Source organism: Chondrus crispus, genomic scaffold, assembly GCF_000350225.1.
Source record: "Chondrus crispus Stackhouse genomic scaffold, scaffold_44, whole genome shotgun sequence".
Taxonomy (NCBI): Eukaryota; Rhodophyta; class Florideophyceae; order Gigartinales; family Gigartinaceae; genus Chondrus; species Chondrus crispus.
The window spans coordinates 94,466-110,911 of record NW_005179353.1 but is presented as its reverse complement, the minus strand read 5'-3'; the positions used below and the strand labels follow the sequence as shown (position 1 = coordinate 110,911).

The 16,446-nt window shown below is 52.6% G+C and overlaps 2 protein-coding genes across 2 annotated transcripts; one reads left to right on the top strand and one right to left on the bottom strand.

Moving 5' to 3' along the window:
* Positions 1–3,410: 3,410 nt before the first annotated feature.
* On the bottom strand, positions 3,411–4,956 carry CHC_T00006515001 (hypothetical protein). Its single transcript, XM_005718968.1, has 2 exons — positions 4,912–4,956; positions 3,411–4,589 (listed from the first exon to the last, which is right to left on the bottom strand). The coding sequence occupies exons 1-2, from the start codon at positions 4,954–4,956 to the stop codon at positions 3,411–3,413; spliced, it is 1,224 nt and encodes a 407-aa protein (XP_005719025.1).
* Positions 4,957–5,281: 325 nt separating this feature from the next.
* On the top strand, positions 5,282–5,536 carry CHC_T00006514001 (hypothetical protein). Its single transcript, XM_005718967.1, has one exon. It carries the CDS (start codon positions 5,282–5,284, stop codon positions 5,534–5,536), a length of 255 nt encoding a protein of 84 aa, XP_005719024.1.
* Positions 5,537–16,446: the final 10,910 nt, after the last annotated feature.

Here is a 16,446-nt window from a genome sequence, read left to right as displayed (position 1 = left end):
TCTGACATCGACAGAAGCTCGTGTGCTCGTACGCGCTTCCACCACGCCACCTCCGCTGCCCTTGCCTTTCCCGCGCTCAATTTGGCACGTTCGTCATTCTCGAGCAGCTGACGCTTGTCGATCTCTTGGTTCAGCGCTGTCGACGATTCCCACTGTCCGACGCACATGGAAATGTAGTACTTGTCCTCATCTATATCCCCCATATCTTCAATACACAACCTCCTCCAGTGTATACGATGTATCCACTGGCTCTGCCTCTGTCCCCGACACATCCTTATCCCTTCCGCCGGCTCTTGAATTCTTTTTATCCTGCATTAACTTATTCAACCTCCTCTCATTATCAATTCTCGCCTGCTCCTCCGCGCTCGTCGCCGGCTTATCACTCGCCTCCCCAGTTTCCACCTTGACTGTCTTTGACACTTCGTCATAGTTATCTGGTTCCTCTCTAATTTTCTTCCACTCGGCATCATAGCATGGCGCATGCGGGCGACATACGGTGGGGTTTGTAAGATTGGCATGGAGGAGCCTGAGAAGGCGGCCACAATGTGGACGACCCGAGATCGAAGATGAAGTCTTGCGAGTTGAGATGAGAGGGCGGGGCGCGGGGCGCGGTAGGCAGAGGGGACGGTGAAGGGGGGCGGAGGAGGGTCGATCAGATACACATCAGGGGGTGGGCGGATGACTTCTTTTTGCTCGACCATGGCGGGGGATTTGCGTGGTATTTGGGGTAAGTCGGCAGGGTTGCGCACGACTTCGGAATCTGGTTGCGGAGAGAAAGGACGGGACGAAGCCCCGTTTGTCCTTTGGTGACTTCGGGAAACAAAACTTGGGGGTCTTGTGTGCCACGTGTAAAAAAGGCGAGCGTGCTTTTTCATGACGAATTCATAGTGACAGGAAGCCTTTCCCAAGGCTCAGACTACTGTACCCAAATGCAGTCTTTGGTACCTGGGATACCAATTGAGGTCCTCTGGGACATCGAATTAACCAAAGGGGACGGACGAAGGCGAGGTGAGAGAACGCTTGCATCCGTCTGGTGGCGGGCAGAGTTAGTAACTAAGGAAGTGGTCGAGGGAAGAGTGAAAGGGAAACTGAAATACGTGGCAAGGGAGGGTTTCGATGAACAACAAGCGATGGTGTGGGTTCTTCCTGATTATATTCGCTTGGTGGAAGATGACGCCACTCAGTTGCGGTGGCGTTATTATGAGTGCTCAGGATAGGTGAGCTATGAAACAGACGGAGAAAATTTTATTCGCCAGAGCGAAAATGGAGTTGGTGATGGGGAGGCGGTACAAAATTTACGACTGTATAGCATGGAGGGGAAAGTGGCTACGCTTTTATCTCGAGTTGAAGAAATCGAGCGCATGGTTGTTTGGCCAGTTTCAATTCTTTTCTCGGATCGGGTCTGGATCAACGGCAGAACGGCAATGTGCACGTCTCCTAAATACTTTGAGACAGAAAACATTGGTACTCATCCAGAAGCCGGTACCAAACTTCAAACCGCGACAAGGGGATATGGAGCAGGACACACACTACGAAGAGAGCTCTACCGGAAGCATTCGTTCAGTGGTAGACTGCACCTTGGAAGAGTATGAGAACTTGGCCCGCGCTGTTCATTCGTTGTCCGATTCTGCCCAGTTCAAGCCCTCGTTCCAGGAAACCCAGTCTCTCGCAGCGTGCACCGAGCTCGCAGAGATAATTTTCCCATCATGCAAAGATTTGTGCACAGTTATTGGCATAAACTCTGTCGCGGACATGAGAAATATTGTGCGAGGGAGGAAAGGAGGAGGAAAAGAAGGAACCGTGCATGAAGCAATTCGCATTATGGGGCTGTATGTCGCAGATGACACCGATGAGAATTCGGCGGCGGCACTGCTGGTGGGAACATGTATGCCATACGTTCGTCGCAAGGCGACGGTCGATGCCCTTGTCCGAAAGAGCCGAGATTTCGATTTTCGAAGTATGTCGTACACTCACCCTCTCTCACGTTCATCACTTCAAGCAGTTGACCTTGTAAGCAAGGTTTTCGCGGCAAGGCTTTCAGCCACACCGAGCGAGGTGTCGGAGGACGAAGCTGTAAAGACTGTTTTCTCGGAGTTGAAAACTTTCTCTTTCCGGTGGCGTCCGATAGTTCCCCCGAACAGTCGATTCTGGAGTACAGCTACATCCGTTTCTGAACACGTTTGCGGGTCTCTCGAAGTTGAGCTCCCCTACTTCCCTATTAGAGGCTTTCAGGCCGTGTCCGAAGTCAGCTATTTGGTTACAGATGAGTACTTGACGCACGTATTTTGTACAAAGGGTCAACCACACATGAGCACCTAGTCACGTATGTCGTCGTAGACACATCTATGAATTGTGAAAGTCTCAGAGACTTCAAAAAGTTGTCGAACGTTTCAGTACAAACGCGTTAAATGATTCAGTGCAAGGCCATTTGGTAATTTTTTTTGTGTTTGAGCTCTTACATGTTATGACATGGAGCTCCTCCGACGCTGGGATATCCTGGCGGTTGGACATGATGCGAGCTGGGCTCTTACTGCGAGGCGTGCGGGTGGTACGTCTGATCGTGGGGTGAATACTGTTGGGAATGAGGTTGGTGTGCGTACGGCTGGGGTTGGCGGGGCGGATATGCAGGTGTATGGACCGGGAGAGACTGTTGATGAGGTGGAGGGGCGGATTGGTGGTTCGGGTAGGCGGGAGCGAAAGAGTAGTTGTTGTGGACGTTCTTGAATGGGCCGAGGACCATCTTCACGGCCAATTTGCCCGGGTTACCCGCGACGGAGCAGTCTCCGTCCATGCCTCGTTTACCAGAGCGATGAGGAGTCCGACACCTTCTACGTACGTATGCCGGAGGTCAGTTTTTTACCAACGCTAGCCGGAGTGGAACAGTTTGGAATTGTGGAAGCGCTGCAGATGAGCTTGTCGAGCATGTTGACAATCTTGTGCGAGGTATTACTAACTGGAGGAGTAGCCAGAAGTTGGCGGTTGGACATGATGCGAGCTGGGATCAACTGCGAGGAGTTATCGCCATCCTTCGAGCCCTCTCATCACTAGCAACCCTACTGTAGGCGTTCGTAGGGCAACCTCAGTGTGATCAGGGGACTAGGGGTGCAATCGTAGTATTTACCTAGCTGTGATGTCATCACGGCAGGCTACAATCTTGCAGCGGTCAACCGTTGCGCGAGTTTTGGTCCCCTTTTTGCTTATTGAAAAGTCTTTCGTGGTGTTTAGAGGTTGTTGGAGGACATGGCATTCTGGCTGTACTCATCAGTCCGTCATGTGTACCGCTCTTCATTGCCTGTTCAGTGAGTGTGATGATGTCATTCAACGCTCTAGCAAAAAAGGAAGACTGATCTCAGTAAGAACCAAGGCGTTCGTGGCAAGCAGAGAGCCGGCGAAACAGCTGCAGCGACAATTTAGGCCTCGGCGAATAAAAGCTTGAGCTCGGTCAACCCAGCCTGCTTCTTGTCTTTCTTGGTAGCTGCTCCGAGGGCTCCATCTGCGATATCCTGCTTCCTTTTTTGTACTTTTAGGAGTTGTTCCTCCACCGACCCATTCACGATATACCTCTTGATGACCACATCTCTGGTTTGCCCGTGCCTATGCACACGATCCTGTGCTTGCGCATCGACTTGAGGGTTCCAGTGAATATCTAAGAGGATGGCACATGATGCAGCACAAAGGTTTAGACCAACGCCGCCCGCCCGAAGGAATACAAGCAAGACATTTGAAGTGGGCAATGATAACTCTTTCTCGTTCTCAAAACGCTCCAAAATTGTTGCTCTCTGAGCTTGAGGAACAGATCCATCGATACGGAGAGACTTAATTTTCGCTCTGTCGAGAGCCATCCAGACGAGATCTAGCATGCTCGTAAATTGAGAGAAAACGACTGTCTTTCCGACTCCCTCAGCACCATTCTGTTTTCGGAGAGTTTGTATTTCGGCAAGGTCCTTCAGTAACGCGTCTACTTTAGCGCTGGATCTCCATCTCGTCTTGAGATCCACTGAAAATCTAGTAGCCCTTGGCAGCGTAGCAATGCTCTCGAAGGTAATGTCAGCTCTGCAGACAGGGCACCTCCTGGTCCGCTGCACGCATTCTAACAAGCAACTTCTACAAGCCGGATGGCCGCATTCTCTCGGTGCAACAGCATCATCAATCACATCCAAGCAAAGTGGACACTCCTTAGACCTCTGCAGTGTGCCAGACTCAGCGTCGTTATATATCTTCTCAACAAATTGGGATGAGGACCCTGCTTGCAAAAATTGTTTGAAAAGTTTGTCCCTGTCCTTCATGACGACTGAATCCTTACTGGGCGCTGCAGCGAATACCAGGTACGGATGATCGCAAGCTTGGCGCAACCTGAGCAGCAATTCAAGAATAGATGCGTAGTTCTTCATGACTTTGCCTTCTCTGACAGATGTATTAAACTGGGTCTTGGTGCGGTCATGCAAGGCTGCATAGAAGTCGCGCTCTTCTGGAGAGGGTATCAAGCTAACGATTTCAACATGCTTCTTTGGCAAACAAATTATTGCACGGCCTTGGAAATCTTTTGTTGACTTTCTGCGACGCATTGTCATCGAAGAAATAATGGGCGCCTCCTGAAACCCAAAATACACAAAATGTGTGTACACAAATCACCATTTTTGTGTACATTCACTGTAATTTGTGTCCATGGATATCATGTTCATGCTGGAGGACACGTTTCAGACACCGTACCGCCAGATGATTCCGGTCGATGATAACGACATGATGCAGGCCTTTCACCGCTACATGCGCCTCGAGCGCGTCTTCACCGGCTCGTGGCTCGGCGCCCTGCGAGGCGCCATGTCTAGCCCCGGGAGAGGCCTGGAACCGGTCAACCACACCCTCGATCTCATCGAGACCTGCCTCGGCGACTTTGAGGGCTCCTTCTTTTACCCGGGCCCGGAGCCCTCGTTCGTCGACATCTCTGTAAGTCCTCATCACCTTTGTACTCGCTTTTTTTGCTTCTCCAAACAATGCCCGCCTGATCCTAACACCCCTTCCTCCCCAGCCACGATCTTCGAGCGCGCGCGCTCCTCTCTCAAGTTCTGGCGCAACCTGGAGCTATCCGACGGCCGCCCGAACCTACGCCGCTGGTTTGCCGCGCGGGACGCCTGGGAGCCCGCCACGTACCTGCAGAGCGACGACTGAACCCACATCGGCGCCCTGCCGCCGCAGATCGGTCCGGTGTCCTTCCTGCGCACGCGGAGCCCGGTGTCGCTGGCCGTCGAGACGGCCCGCAGCAAGCACGTGCTCAACGATGGCCATGAGGGCGCCCAACACCGTAAGCAGGCTGCCAACGCCATCTGCCGCAACCACGCCGCTGTCACGAAGGACGCCATGCGCGGCGTCAAGGGATGCCCGGACGAGTTTCATAGCGTCACGGACTTTGCTTTCAGGGTGCTTAGCGAGGTCCTGTTGGACCCGTCTAAGCTGGAGGAGGCGGAGATCCGGGTTAGGGAGACTCTTAAGACCGAAGAATGGGTCATGCTTGGACATGCTCTTCAGTTTGAACAAGTGAGATGCTGCTCGGAAAAAGTTGGGGGATACATGGTGGTGCAATTCGTTCATTCATTGGGTGACTATGGAGGTAGGATAAACTATATGGTTCCGCCCTGTTCACTCTTGCCGACATGAGCAGCCGAAATGATTTTTTCGAATGCTGATCGCGCCCCTCATGCGATTTTCCCGAGTGATGTCCTCCACTAGAACGAGCTCCGACTTTTTCACCTGCTCTAATACTGCAGCTTCTGATAGTGAAGGCGTGCAATTGTTGGCATGCAGCTTAGCGCGTACTGCTGAACCCGTCTTGACACTGGTCGTGCAAATCCGAACTTTACGTAACCTATCAGGGCAGAAATGTTAGTCTAGCATTCCCGCCATATCATCATCGTCACTGTCGAAATCATCTTCCAAATCTTCTGTTTGATGTCTCCACTCATTGGTGCCGCTTAGCACAGCGCTTTCGCTGCTGTCAATGTCTTGCGGTGCAGAAATGTTTAATCTGGCGAATGTCTCTTTGGAGATTTTCAACACCACACTGATAAACTTCTCTTTCTCCGATCTACCCGGTAACATCTCTCGCAGCCTGATTTCGGGTATCAAAGATTGGCTCCTCTCACTTGTCACGTCACCACTGACAGCTGTTGCCTCATCATGCGTTGCCGTTGTACCTGAAGGATTGTAGTTCGCCCGAACAGAGAACAATTGCCTCAGAAACCGAGCAATCCGATAGATTGTTCGAAGCATTGACGCATGTGATCCAAGAGTCATTTCCTCACCACAATGGCAATAGGCGCAGACGAAGCGCAGAGCAATTCGCAAGATGTTAATGTTGCGCTTGATCTCTGTGACACGGTTTTCGCCGTTCGAACCACCAGTGACGGTGACCTGATAAGTCGCCTGTATCACCAGGTCTTTGCTTTCCGATATAAGAGCAGCCAGAAGCTTCCGATTGGTGACGGATGTGTGTGTATCCCACCCTACAGTAGTGTCAGGGATCTCGGAAGCGGGGACGGATTCCGCATCACTGTGCAAAAATCGAAAGGTGGGTGACGAGTGAGAGCGATGGAAAGAGTCATATTCACTCCAGTTAACCAGTAGAAAGAGGCCGCTCTCGAACATTTTGACCTTTGAGCGATCCCGAGAGATTCTCAAACAGTCGTTAATAATAGTGACGATCCTCTTGCATATGAACAGATGTTTGCGCCTAGTCGGGCAGGAGGGATCCGGAGGTAACTCGGCCTTCACGCACTCGTGATGCATTCGCGCGGTGTGCAGCGTTTGCTTGTCCAAAACACCTGGTTGCAGCCAAGAAGGCTTCGTAGAAACATAAACATCAATTCCATCGCGGTCGGCATCCCTATCAATAAAGGCTTTGGTTGTTGTCAATTCTGCCGCATATGCTCGTATACTTTCGTCGGAGAGATTTCTTGCGTTCATCACCGCACGTTTGGCTGTAATGAAGCGAAAACTTGCATGCTTTTTGCCCAGTCCGTGTTTGAATTCTGAACGAGATTTGTTATGTTTCAGCCCGAACAAGAGGACGCTGACGACACGCGATGTCATCCGGGGGTCATCCTGGTTATTGTGATAGACATCCATAAACGAAGATAGAGTCTGTGCAAGCGATCTTGACACGGTATCCGCGTTCACTGCCGCATTGATTTCGATAATAACTGTGGGGTTGTCTTTGAGAACGTCCTTTTCCAGGTTCTTAGTTGCACCTTTCCGAGACCCTCCCTGCACCCTTGATCGAGATGGTATTCGCGAACTACCTGCAGAGCTTTGAAGAATGAGGAGTTTGATGTCCTCTAAACTGGACGCCGTATTGGCATTGCTTTTCACTAGGTCCCATAATGTGGCATTGCAGCTGGCCAGCTCTTCTGCCAACCTCTTGTGCATTGCCACTATGGATCGATGCAACTCAGTGCTCTCAAGCGCGGATGAAGTCGATCGGGGTGGGTGCAAGGTAGGGTTCGAACGTGCGGCAGGCTGTAACTCGGTGCTCTCAAGCGCAGATGAATTCGACAGGGGTACCCGCGCAGTAGGGTTCGAACGTGTGGCCTCAGTCTGAGAGGGTCTTAGTCTTCGACGCTTCTCGGCGCTTCCAATTCCGGCCTGTAATGGCAATGGACGCCTCTTATGCGCGGACACTGTACGTCGCAGACCCATGTTTCCTTGTGCTTCTTTTTGGGGGCTGGATGATGGCGAAGCTATGACTTGGAATGAAGGTCCCACAGAATCTGTCCGAAATCGCAAACGGGAAGATCTCCGCCGTGTCTTATCTGCACCCGAAGACGCTGGTGTGTGTGATTGAAGGGAAGAAGGTTCTGTAGTGTGAAGAGGTTGCCGCGGTGATGAAGGAGGCGACGACGAGTCTGGAGAAGGAGGTCGGTGAGATGCGGGAACGGCTGATTTCGCGCGAGGGGGTAACGAAGATCGCAGATTTGATGGAGGAGGACAAGTGGTGCGTTCGGAAGTCGAAATGTTTTCCTGGGGTGTGAGGAGTGCCTTCGAAGTTGAAGGGATGTTTTCGGAACCACTATGCGTAAAACGCCGTACATACCGCCTGAAAGAATTGCCCATCACGTTGGGAAGCGCGGCAAACTCGAACTGCGACTGTTTGTGAAGATCACTTAACTGTTTCGCCGGAAAACAGTTTTCAGAAGTATGTATGAGTTGATTGCAAAGACAGCTTCTACCATGCCCGCCACTTCCACCATTCGCACGCTGCGCCGCCCGCGCGCGCCACCCCCGGGGCCAATGCGCCGGCGCTGCACGCCCGCGCCGGCCTTCGCGCTGCCGCCGCCGGTCTTGGCGGGCGTGCTGGCGGTGGTGTCCGTGTCGGTGACGCTGGCCTTTAACACACTTCTGCCGCCGCGCGCGCGCGTCTTGCTGCCGCGCCTAGCGCGCCGCCTGCGCCTGCTGCTGCCGCGCGCGTCGCGCCGCGCGTCGCGCCGCCCGCCGCCCGCGCCTGCCGCCGCGCGCCCGCCGCCCGACCCCGTGGCCCAGCTGGACGGGCTGCGCGCGCGCGCCGTCGCACAGCTGGACAACGAGCGCATCGCCTCGGCCGCGCGCCTCTCGCACGACGACTTCGTCACCCTGCCCGGCCTCCAGCGCCGCGAGCTGCTCGCCACCGCCTTCGCCGAGATCGCCAACGCCCCGCCGCACAAGCGAGCCCCGCCCGGGCGCACGGTCGCGCCCGCCGTCGACGTTTCCACCCCCGCTGCAGGCGATGGCTGCGCCGCAGTCAGGCCGGCGCGCTCCTTCTGGAACGCCGCCGAGAGCGTCAATGGTCGCGCTGCCGCGCTCGGCTTCGTGCTTTGCTTCGCGAGGGAGGTGCTCGAGCCCGGACATCCGTCGCTTGTGGACCAGGTCGTCGATATCGTCGTCCCTATCGCGCAGAAGACGCCCCCGTTTCTTGTCGCCGTCGTCGACCAGATCGTCGACTTGCTCACGTGATTACCGCGCGGAGGGCCAGGGGAGGGAAGGCCCGCGTTTGGGGACTATCGTAGTGTAGATGCGCGTCGTAGAGTAGTGCGCGTGGTACTTGTTCGTCCTATCCGCTCGCGTTGACGCCGGGGGGGCGAGGGAGCCCGTCTCTTGCATGTCGACGCCGAGTGCCGTTTCGAGGGCCGAAGGTTTTGCCGAAACGCCTCCCGTGCTCGACTCAAGATCAGTCTCCATCCCAACAACATTCGGAATAAATTGTTCCAATTTCTCCCTCCCGTGCCTGCGCCGGCCGGCCAACCTTCCACTACCCCATCCCATTCCCTTACTCCCACCAACCCACCACCAACAGTTTGGGAAAACCTAATCGCCCTTATCAGCACTTGCGAACAGCACCAGGCAGCTACTTCCCTCGCCAAGAAAGTGCTTGTCCTCATCGAGTCTGGAAAAGTTTTCAGTGGTGATTTTTCTAGTAGCGGAACGGAAGGCCCCGACGGTGTGGATCCCAAAGACCCTCACACCTGGTCTATGAACCACTTTGCGAACATGCTAGAATCAAAAACTTGTCCCTTGTCAAGAAAATCGCACGATGTGTTGACGGCCAAGGTTCTCATCCCCTTTCGAGGGCGCGATGAGGAGAGAGCTCTCTGCGCATGGATATCTTCAGAGGGCAATCTGAAACAGTTGCAGGGCATTTGCGATACCATGCTTTCCCTGCCCCCGCTCACATTGAAGTCATTACACTCGGCCATCCGGTCTCAAATGAAAAATTATGACCGCATGCAGACTCAGTGACAACTATCTGATGCAGACGTGCTTCAGCTCCCTTTCCAAACAAGCAAACTTTTTAAAGCAGCAACGGCTTTGCAATCGGCGAACACAAATGTGGACTTGTGGCTTGATTATCTGGATTTCGAAAGGCGCATTGCACGCGAATCAAAGCTGGCAACGAAAGTCAACTGGCAGGCATTGAAGGCTTTAGACGCAAAGTGAGGAGAGCTCTTTACAGAGAGACAAATTCTCCGCAACCTTGCATGAAGAACAGCGTGCTGCTCTGGAGCGTGCTGGGAAAACGCTTGGGACGCACCATACTCGCACTGATAGATGTCAGACCTCTCAATGACTGATTCTAACACGGGCCGTTTTATCCATCGGGCTGAAACACATTCAATGCAATACAACATTACGCTCCACTGTTCTACTGCGTACTACCAACTCGCATCTCTAAATTCTGAGCATTGTGGCGAGCCATTTATTTGCCACAGAGCTGTCTCAGAAGCAGCGCATGTTTTGCCAGGTGAAGCCCACGATAGTATGGGTGTGGGGGGGGGTAGGCGGGCAAGTCGATTTACCGCACAGCATCTTCAACAGTGCTATCGCCCTCTTCGACGAGTTCGGCGCACTCTTCTCTAGTCCATTCATCTTTGGTGCCGATGGAGACTTTTGAAGCACTGAAAAGGCGCTGTTGGCATATGACGGCAATGGCCATCACGACGGCACACAGGCAGAAGACGGTGGTATTCTCATAGTTTTTGTACAGAATGAGGCAGACTATGAGATTCAAAGGAAGACGAAAGTAGTTCATAATGGCGGATCGGGTGACCTCGAGAACATACTTTGCTCGCATGGTACCCATAGCCGGAAAGTACAAATCGCAAATGACCTCAAACGCAAGCAGACCGCCGTACACCTCCCATACATTGGATGATATGGTGGTGACGACAAAGCAAACGACGCCTATGATGTACATATTGCGCATGAATAGCTCAGCGGGTTGTGTCTTCATAAGAAAGACGAATAAAATGCTTCCAATTATGATGCAAACCATGAAGGAACTAAAGATCATGCCATGCGCAATCTCGCCAAGTGACATGGCATGCGACGCGGCCTGTAGCGCCGGGGTCCAACTGAAGACCATGAGATACATGGCAGACTCAAAGCAGGACTGAATGATGCCGACAAGCAAGATCTTCTCATCGGCAATCATCATATGCCAGGCACTGCGCAAGCCGCCGGTGACGGTCTGCCTACTATCGCCAAAGTTCTCGGACCAGGACAACATGACAATGAGGCCCGTGGCGGCGAGGATGACAGCGGCCGTATCAAACGGGGCGACCTTTCCAAACTGGGCAGCGACCATGCCAGCAACCTGGCCTGCGACAATGGCGACGACAGCATTCCCAAACTGGGCCTTTGAAAAAGTGTCGGCGATGAGGTTGGGATCAAAGCCGCGGTTGTTATGCTCCGACACAAGCCACGACTCAAAGGCCGAGAAGAGGATGCTGGTAGCAATGCCCGCCAGCCGCCTGCCGACCATCAAGGTAGCAAAGTTCGGCGAGTGCTTGGTCATGCAGGACAGGGCGTACGTGATGACGAAGACCAGGACGTTAAACTTGCGGCCATACTCGTCGGCGATGGAGCCGATAAAAGTCCCCAGTCTCATGCACCCCGTTAAACGAAAACGGGTGCGAAGCATGCCGCTGCGAAGCTGAATGAATGGTGAGCAGATGCGGTTGTCCATCGTCATACAGGGACGCATTCCACGGTACTCCATACGCAATCACGCAAACCTCAGGAGCACTCTTCTCAGACTGCTCCCCTGTTCGCTTCTCGCAGTTGGACGATAACCTCTTCACAACACCCAGTGGCACTCCATCAACACGAGCCTCCAGCTTGGACCCCTCCATCACGCGTTGAGGCCCGACAAGCCGCACATGTGAAGACATCAACGCACCCCACCCTGCGCCGACACTCTGGGTCAAACGGGATGACACGGTCATTGCGTAGTCAGATATACCATGAAGGTCTTTCTCATCTGATGAGTCTTCATTGTCGTTCCCCATGTCAGACGCTCTGACGGCCTTACCATCGTCTGTAAATTAGAGACGATTGGCACTAGGCATTGCTTTTAGCAAGTCCAGTTTTCGCCTCTTGCGTTTCCGCATCAGAATCACCTCGGAAACCTCATAAATGCTGTCACCCGCCTCGTTAACATTTGACGAGTTAATTTTGTGATTGCAAGTCATTTCCTCGCTTTTAAACAATATTTGGAATGTTCATAAACAAAACTTCTGTTGTTTCAGAAAAAGTGACGATGTACCGTTCATAGACAACATTGATAATGTTTCTTAGGTCTATATGTATTGCCGCCACACATACAATAGTACTGTTATTAATGCAATCTAATTACCGTCCTTGGACAATAATAGTAATGTTTTCCATGTCAAAAACATTGCTTTTGGACAACGTTTCGTTATTTCTTTAATACTATCGTCCAAAAACAATACTTTTTATTGTTTTTCACGGTTTTGCCTCCGCAGTGTAGCTCTTTCTCTTCGTGGCTCAGTCCTGCGCGCCGCTGTAGTTGGAATCTCAGGCGGGGGGACTACTATCGCAGGTCTAAGTCACCGCGCTTGGGCGCCTATCACCCGGAAGTGCAATGAGAGATTCTGGCAGAAGTGGTCTAGGTTCTGTACTCCGGAAAGGATCGACACATGGACTGCTGACGAAGGATCTTTGCTCAGGTACCTCAGTTGGCTCTTCGACTCAGGCACGATTGCTGGCGGATCAGTCAAGAATTACATCTCAGCAGTGGTAACGTCCCACAAACGAGTGAAGTTGCCCGTGGAATACACCCCACTCATCTAGCTCGCGTTGGACGCCTACCAACAATCTGACCTGGATTGCCGCGCCGAAAACGGCCCTGACGCACACAAGGAACGACGGGCCCTCCCGAGCACCATAGCCAAGAAAATCTTCGATGCTGCTATGGCTGCTCCTGCTCTCAACCGTCAGCTGATTTGCAACGCTACTGCTTTTCTGGTTTCCTAAGTCTTGTTCAACAGGGGGGAGGCTGGCGCTGCGCTTCGCATGGACAACATTCAAGTTTCGGAACAATCAATTGACTTGGCAATTGCTTTACGGAAAAATCGGTCTCGCGTGGCACATACCCTATCCTACACTAGGCTATCTCCAGACAAGCCATCGCTCATCGACTTGGTCTTACGGTACGACCGTTACCGCCGGAACACCCTCTCCACAAGTCGCTACTATTGGACCCTCCCGGGCCAACGGCTCACACCGTCATCGGCAAGCATCTCACGTTGGCTCCAAGCTTGCCTGTCTCAAGCTGGCCTCACTCCACCTCCGCAGGTGTTGTGGTCCGCACATTCGCTTCGCATGGGTGCCGCATCGGAATGCGCTGCAATAGGAGTCCCTTCCTACCGCATTCGCATCTGGTGAGATTGGAGTGTCGCTCGCACAATGGAAGAATCTTATCTCGACGCTCGCGTACAGCCGTGCGGAGATTCCGTCTTCTTTTTCGGACATCTGTCCGAAATCTCGACTACTCCCTATGGATTTTCCTCAACACTATTCAGTGCATTCATTGGCAATTGAAAGGTGGATTTGGAGAAGGGGGCTTTTCGGTTGGACCGCACGACAACTCAGCAAAAAGTGGAAAACAAGTGGACCATTTCAGCCGTACAAAGCCAAGTCAGGATGACTTGGCGACAAGTCAGCGCCAATCTACAGGCCATGATTTGGCGAATGAATCTTCATTCGCGTCATGAAAACTTGGCAAAACAAAAAAATCAGCACCAAGTCACAGTATGACTTGGTGCTGATTCTTCACTCTCGCAATGAAAAATTGACAGAAAAATAATCAGCACCAAGTCCCACGCTATGGATTGGCACCCCCACTATGACTTGGAAATGATTCTTCATTGGCGTCATGGAACTTGGCAGAAATGGAATTTCGGCCACTGTCCGAAAACAGGGCTATATAAGAGAGGCACGTCAAAACTCTCCCACCACTCTTCTCTCTTCCTCAATTCGTCGCTTGTTCTCCGACCATCCCACCCTCTGCTTCGCTGCTCAGTCATCAAGTCATCACTGATTGTGTCCTCTCCCTACTCTTTCTTGTATGGATTAACCATTCGAGAATGTTTTTCACACACACGCTGGGTAAAATAACGCGATCTCCCGTCGCTACTCACGCCCTCTCATCGTGGAAATGACCCCTCATTTTGAAGCTTACCAAAGCAGAACTCGAAATCAGGTGGGTCATGGACGCGCGCCCCAAATCAAGGCGAATGTGGTCCTCATCCGCCGAAGTGGGTCGCTAGGATAGCGGCCCGAGGTGGCATGGAAACACGCGCCACTGCGCTGCTCTGGCCGTTGTATCAACGTTTATGTCCACACCAATTGGGGACAGCGAAAGACGGGGGCAATCATCCCGGAATTCAAGGAACGGTAAACATTTCTAAGCCGAGATCTTTAGGTATTAAAGCGTAATCTTGTTTTTTCAACACTATTCACACTACCAAGGTACCGTTGGTACTACATACTGTAGCCAATCTGCGGCTGCAGTGGACAGGGCTGTCCAGCGCATGAAACAGATGTGCGAGTCGACAATTCTCTGTTCAGCTAGACGTATTGTATTCCTGGTGGTCGCCAGCTCACTATCAGCGCTTGTTGAAAGGTGTGGGAGGGTGGGCTGGGGAGTTCGTGTCTTGTGTCTATCCGACCGTTGTCCTCATGAAGTCACGTTTGGACATCCTTTTCTCGCCTTGTGCTTTCTCGACAAGAGGGAGAAAGATCCCCTCGCCACCCTATTCGACTTTTGACATGTGGAAGGAAAGAGATTAGTGAGAACTTCATGTTCTTGAAGTTTGTCTTTAGAAATATCTGGAAAAAAAGCTTTCTCAAACCACCTTAAAATCGCATGTCATAAAACTTGGAAACGAAAACGCCACTTTCAAAAAGGTGATTGGGAACACAATCTGCACCACATTCCTGGGTGAGAAGTAATAAGAGATGAGACAACAGAAAGCTGCAATGAAACTGTACAGAAAATCAAGACACCACCCTTGTATCCAAACCAATACTGTACAGAAATCAATGTAATATTTCAATAGTACACTGGCATGTGCACCTGCGGGATGTAGCACTATTCGGGAGATGTCGACTGCACTTCTAATGCAATCTCACAGGGCAAATTGCCCACTGTGACCTTACCGTAATTGGCGGGCCCATAGTGTGAGTTGGGTTGACCACACGCCGGTCCTGCTCAGACATGGCACGGACGGTCCTTGGACGGTCTTGTGCGAGTCATTGCGGCATAGCACCCACCCAACTCACGGCCCTGATCACATGACATCCAACGCGAGCCAAAGTCGGGGCGTTCCTTCGAAGCCTGACCAAAGCACCCCCACACGTCATGCCACATCGCGGTGATCGTGGTATTGTTCGAAGCTTCCAACGTATCGCGGTCACATTACGCCCTCCGAAAAAACGCTTGCTAGTCCGAAGGTAGCCCAGCCCCACCACTAGCCTTGAATATAGTGTGCCTGAGAGTTGAGAACACTCCGTTCCCTCGTCACCGGCTTTAGGAGCCACGTTCTAATATCAGGGGATTCCGTTCAGCGCGGAGGACGAAGCTTCATGCTCCCTATCTGGCCATTTGATTCGAAAAAGCCTTCGAGAATCACGCAGCCAGAGGAAAGTACCTTGAGCACAGGTGCACAACCCCTTCACAACAACCTTTCTCTGCGAAAGACTTAGTACTCGTTTACTGCTCTCCCCCGTCGCAAGATGCACATAGTAAATAACACCATCACCACGAGTTACGACGGCTCGCTCACCATTCCCGTCCGTCGCAAACGCAAAAAATGTCCCCGAAAACGTGCAAAACTCCCTCCCCCTCCACTGCGCACTCGTCAACTTCCAAACACAACTCGCCTTGTTCTTATAAAACGTGTATCTTATAAGCAACCCGCTCCACCATGCGACGATAATGTCTCCATCCCTCGTGAACCGTATTTGCGTGAGACGGTCACATAAGTCGATGCCATCTGGCACACCAATCACAACAGAAGCATCCGCATCCAAGCTATCCCACAACGCGATCTGGCCTGCCATGGAACCTACAGCGACGGCGCCTCTCTCAGAGACATCGACGGCGACGCAAGGGTGGCTGTCGGATCCGAGTAGGAGTTGTAGGGCAGTTGCCTTTCGACTGGTAAGGCAGGACACGAAAACGCCGTCGAATCCAGCGACAGCGGCCATGGCTGTGCCATCTAACAGTCGAGTGACGGATAGATCTGTGGGTTCGACGTGAAGTCGGGTCGGGCAGGACACGGTGATTTTTGCAGAGGCGTCTGTGAATATTAGGAATTGGTTGAGAATGGTGGCGAAGAGGTCCTGGGTGCCGGCGGCGTGGGCTTTGACGGGGAGATGGGACGCGGGGAAGGCGAAGGCGGAGTCTGGTGTGGAGAGATGATAGGAAGTGGCGGCCAGTTGGGAGACGTTGGAAGAAGTTGGAGTGGAAGCAAGGGCGTTGCGCATGCCGACGGCGGGAGCGGGAGGGTCTGGTAGGCCCATCACAAAAGGTCAGAAGGTCGGTCGTGGGTAACGGCTGAGAGCAGCTGGTCTACATGACCGGGATGGAGGCAGTTGGAATGCGAGAGAAATGTGGGC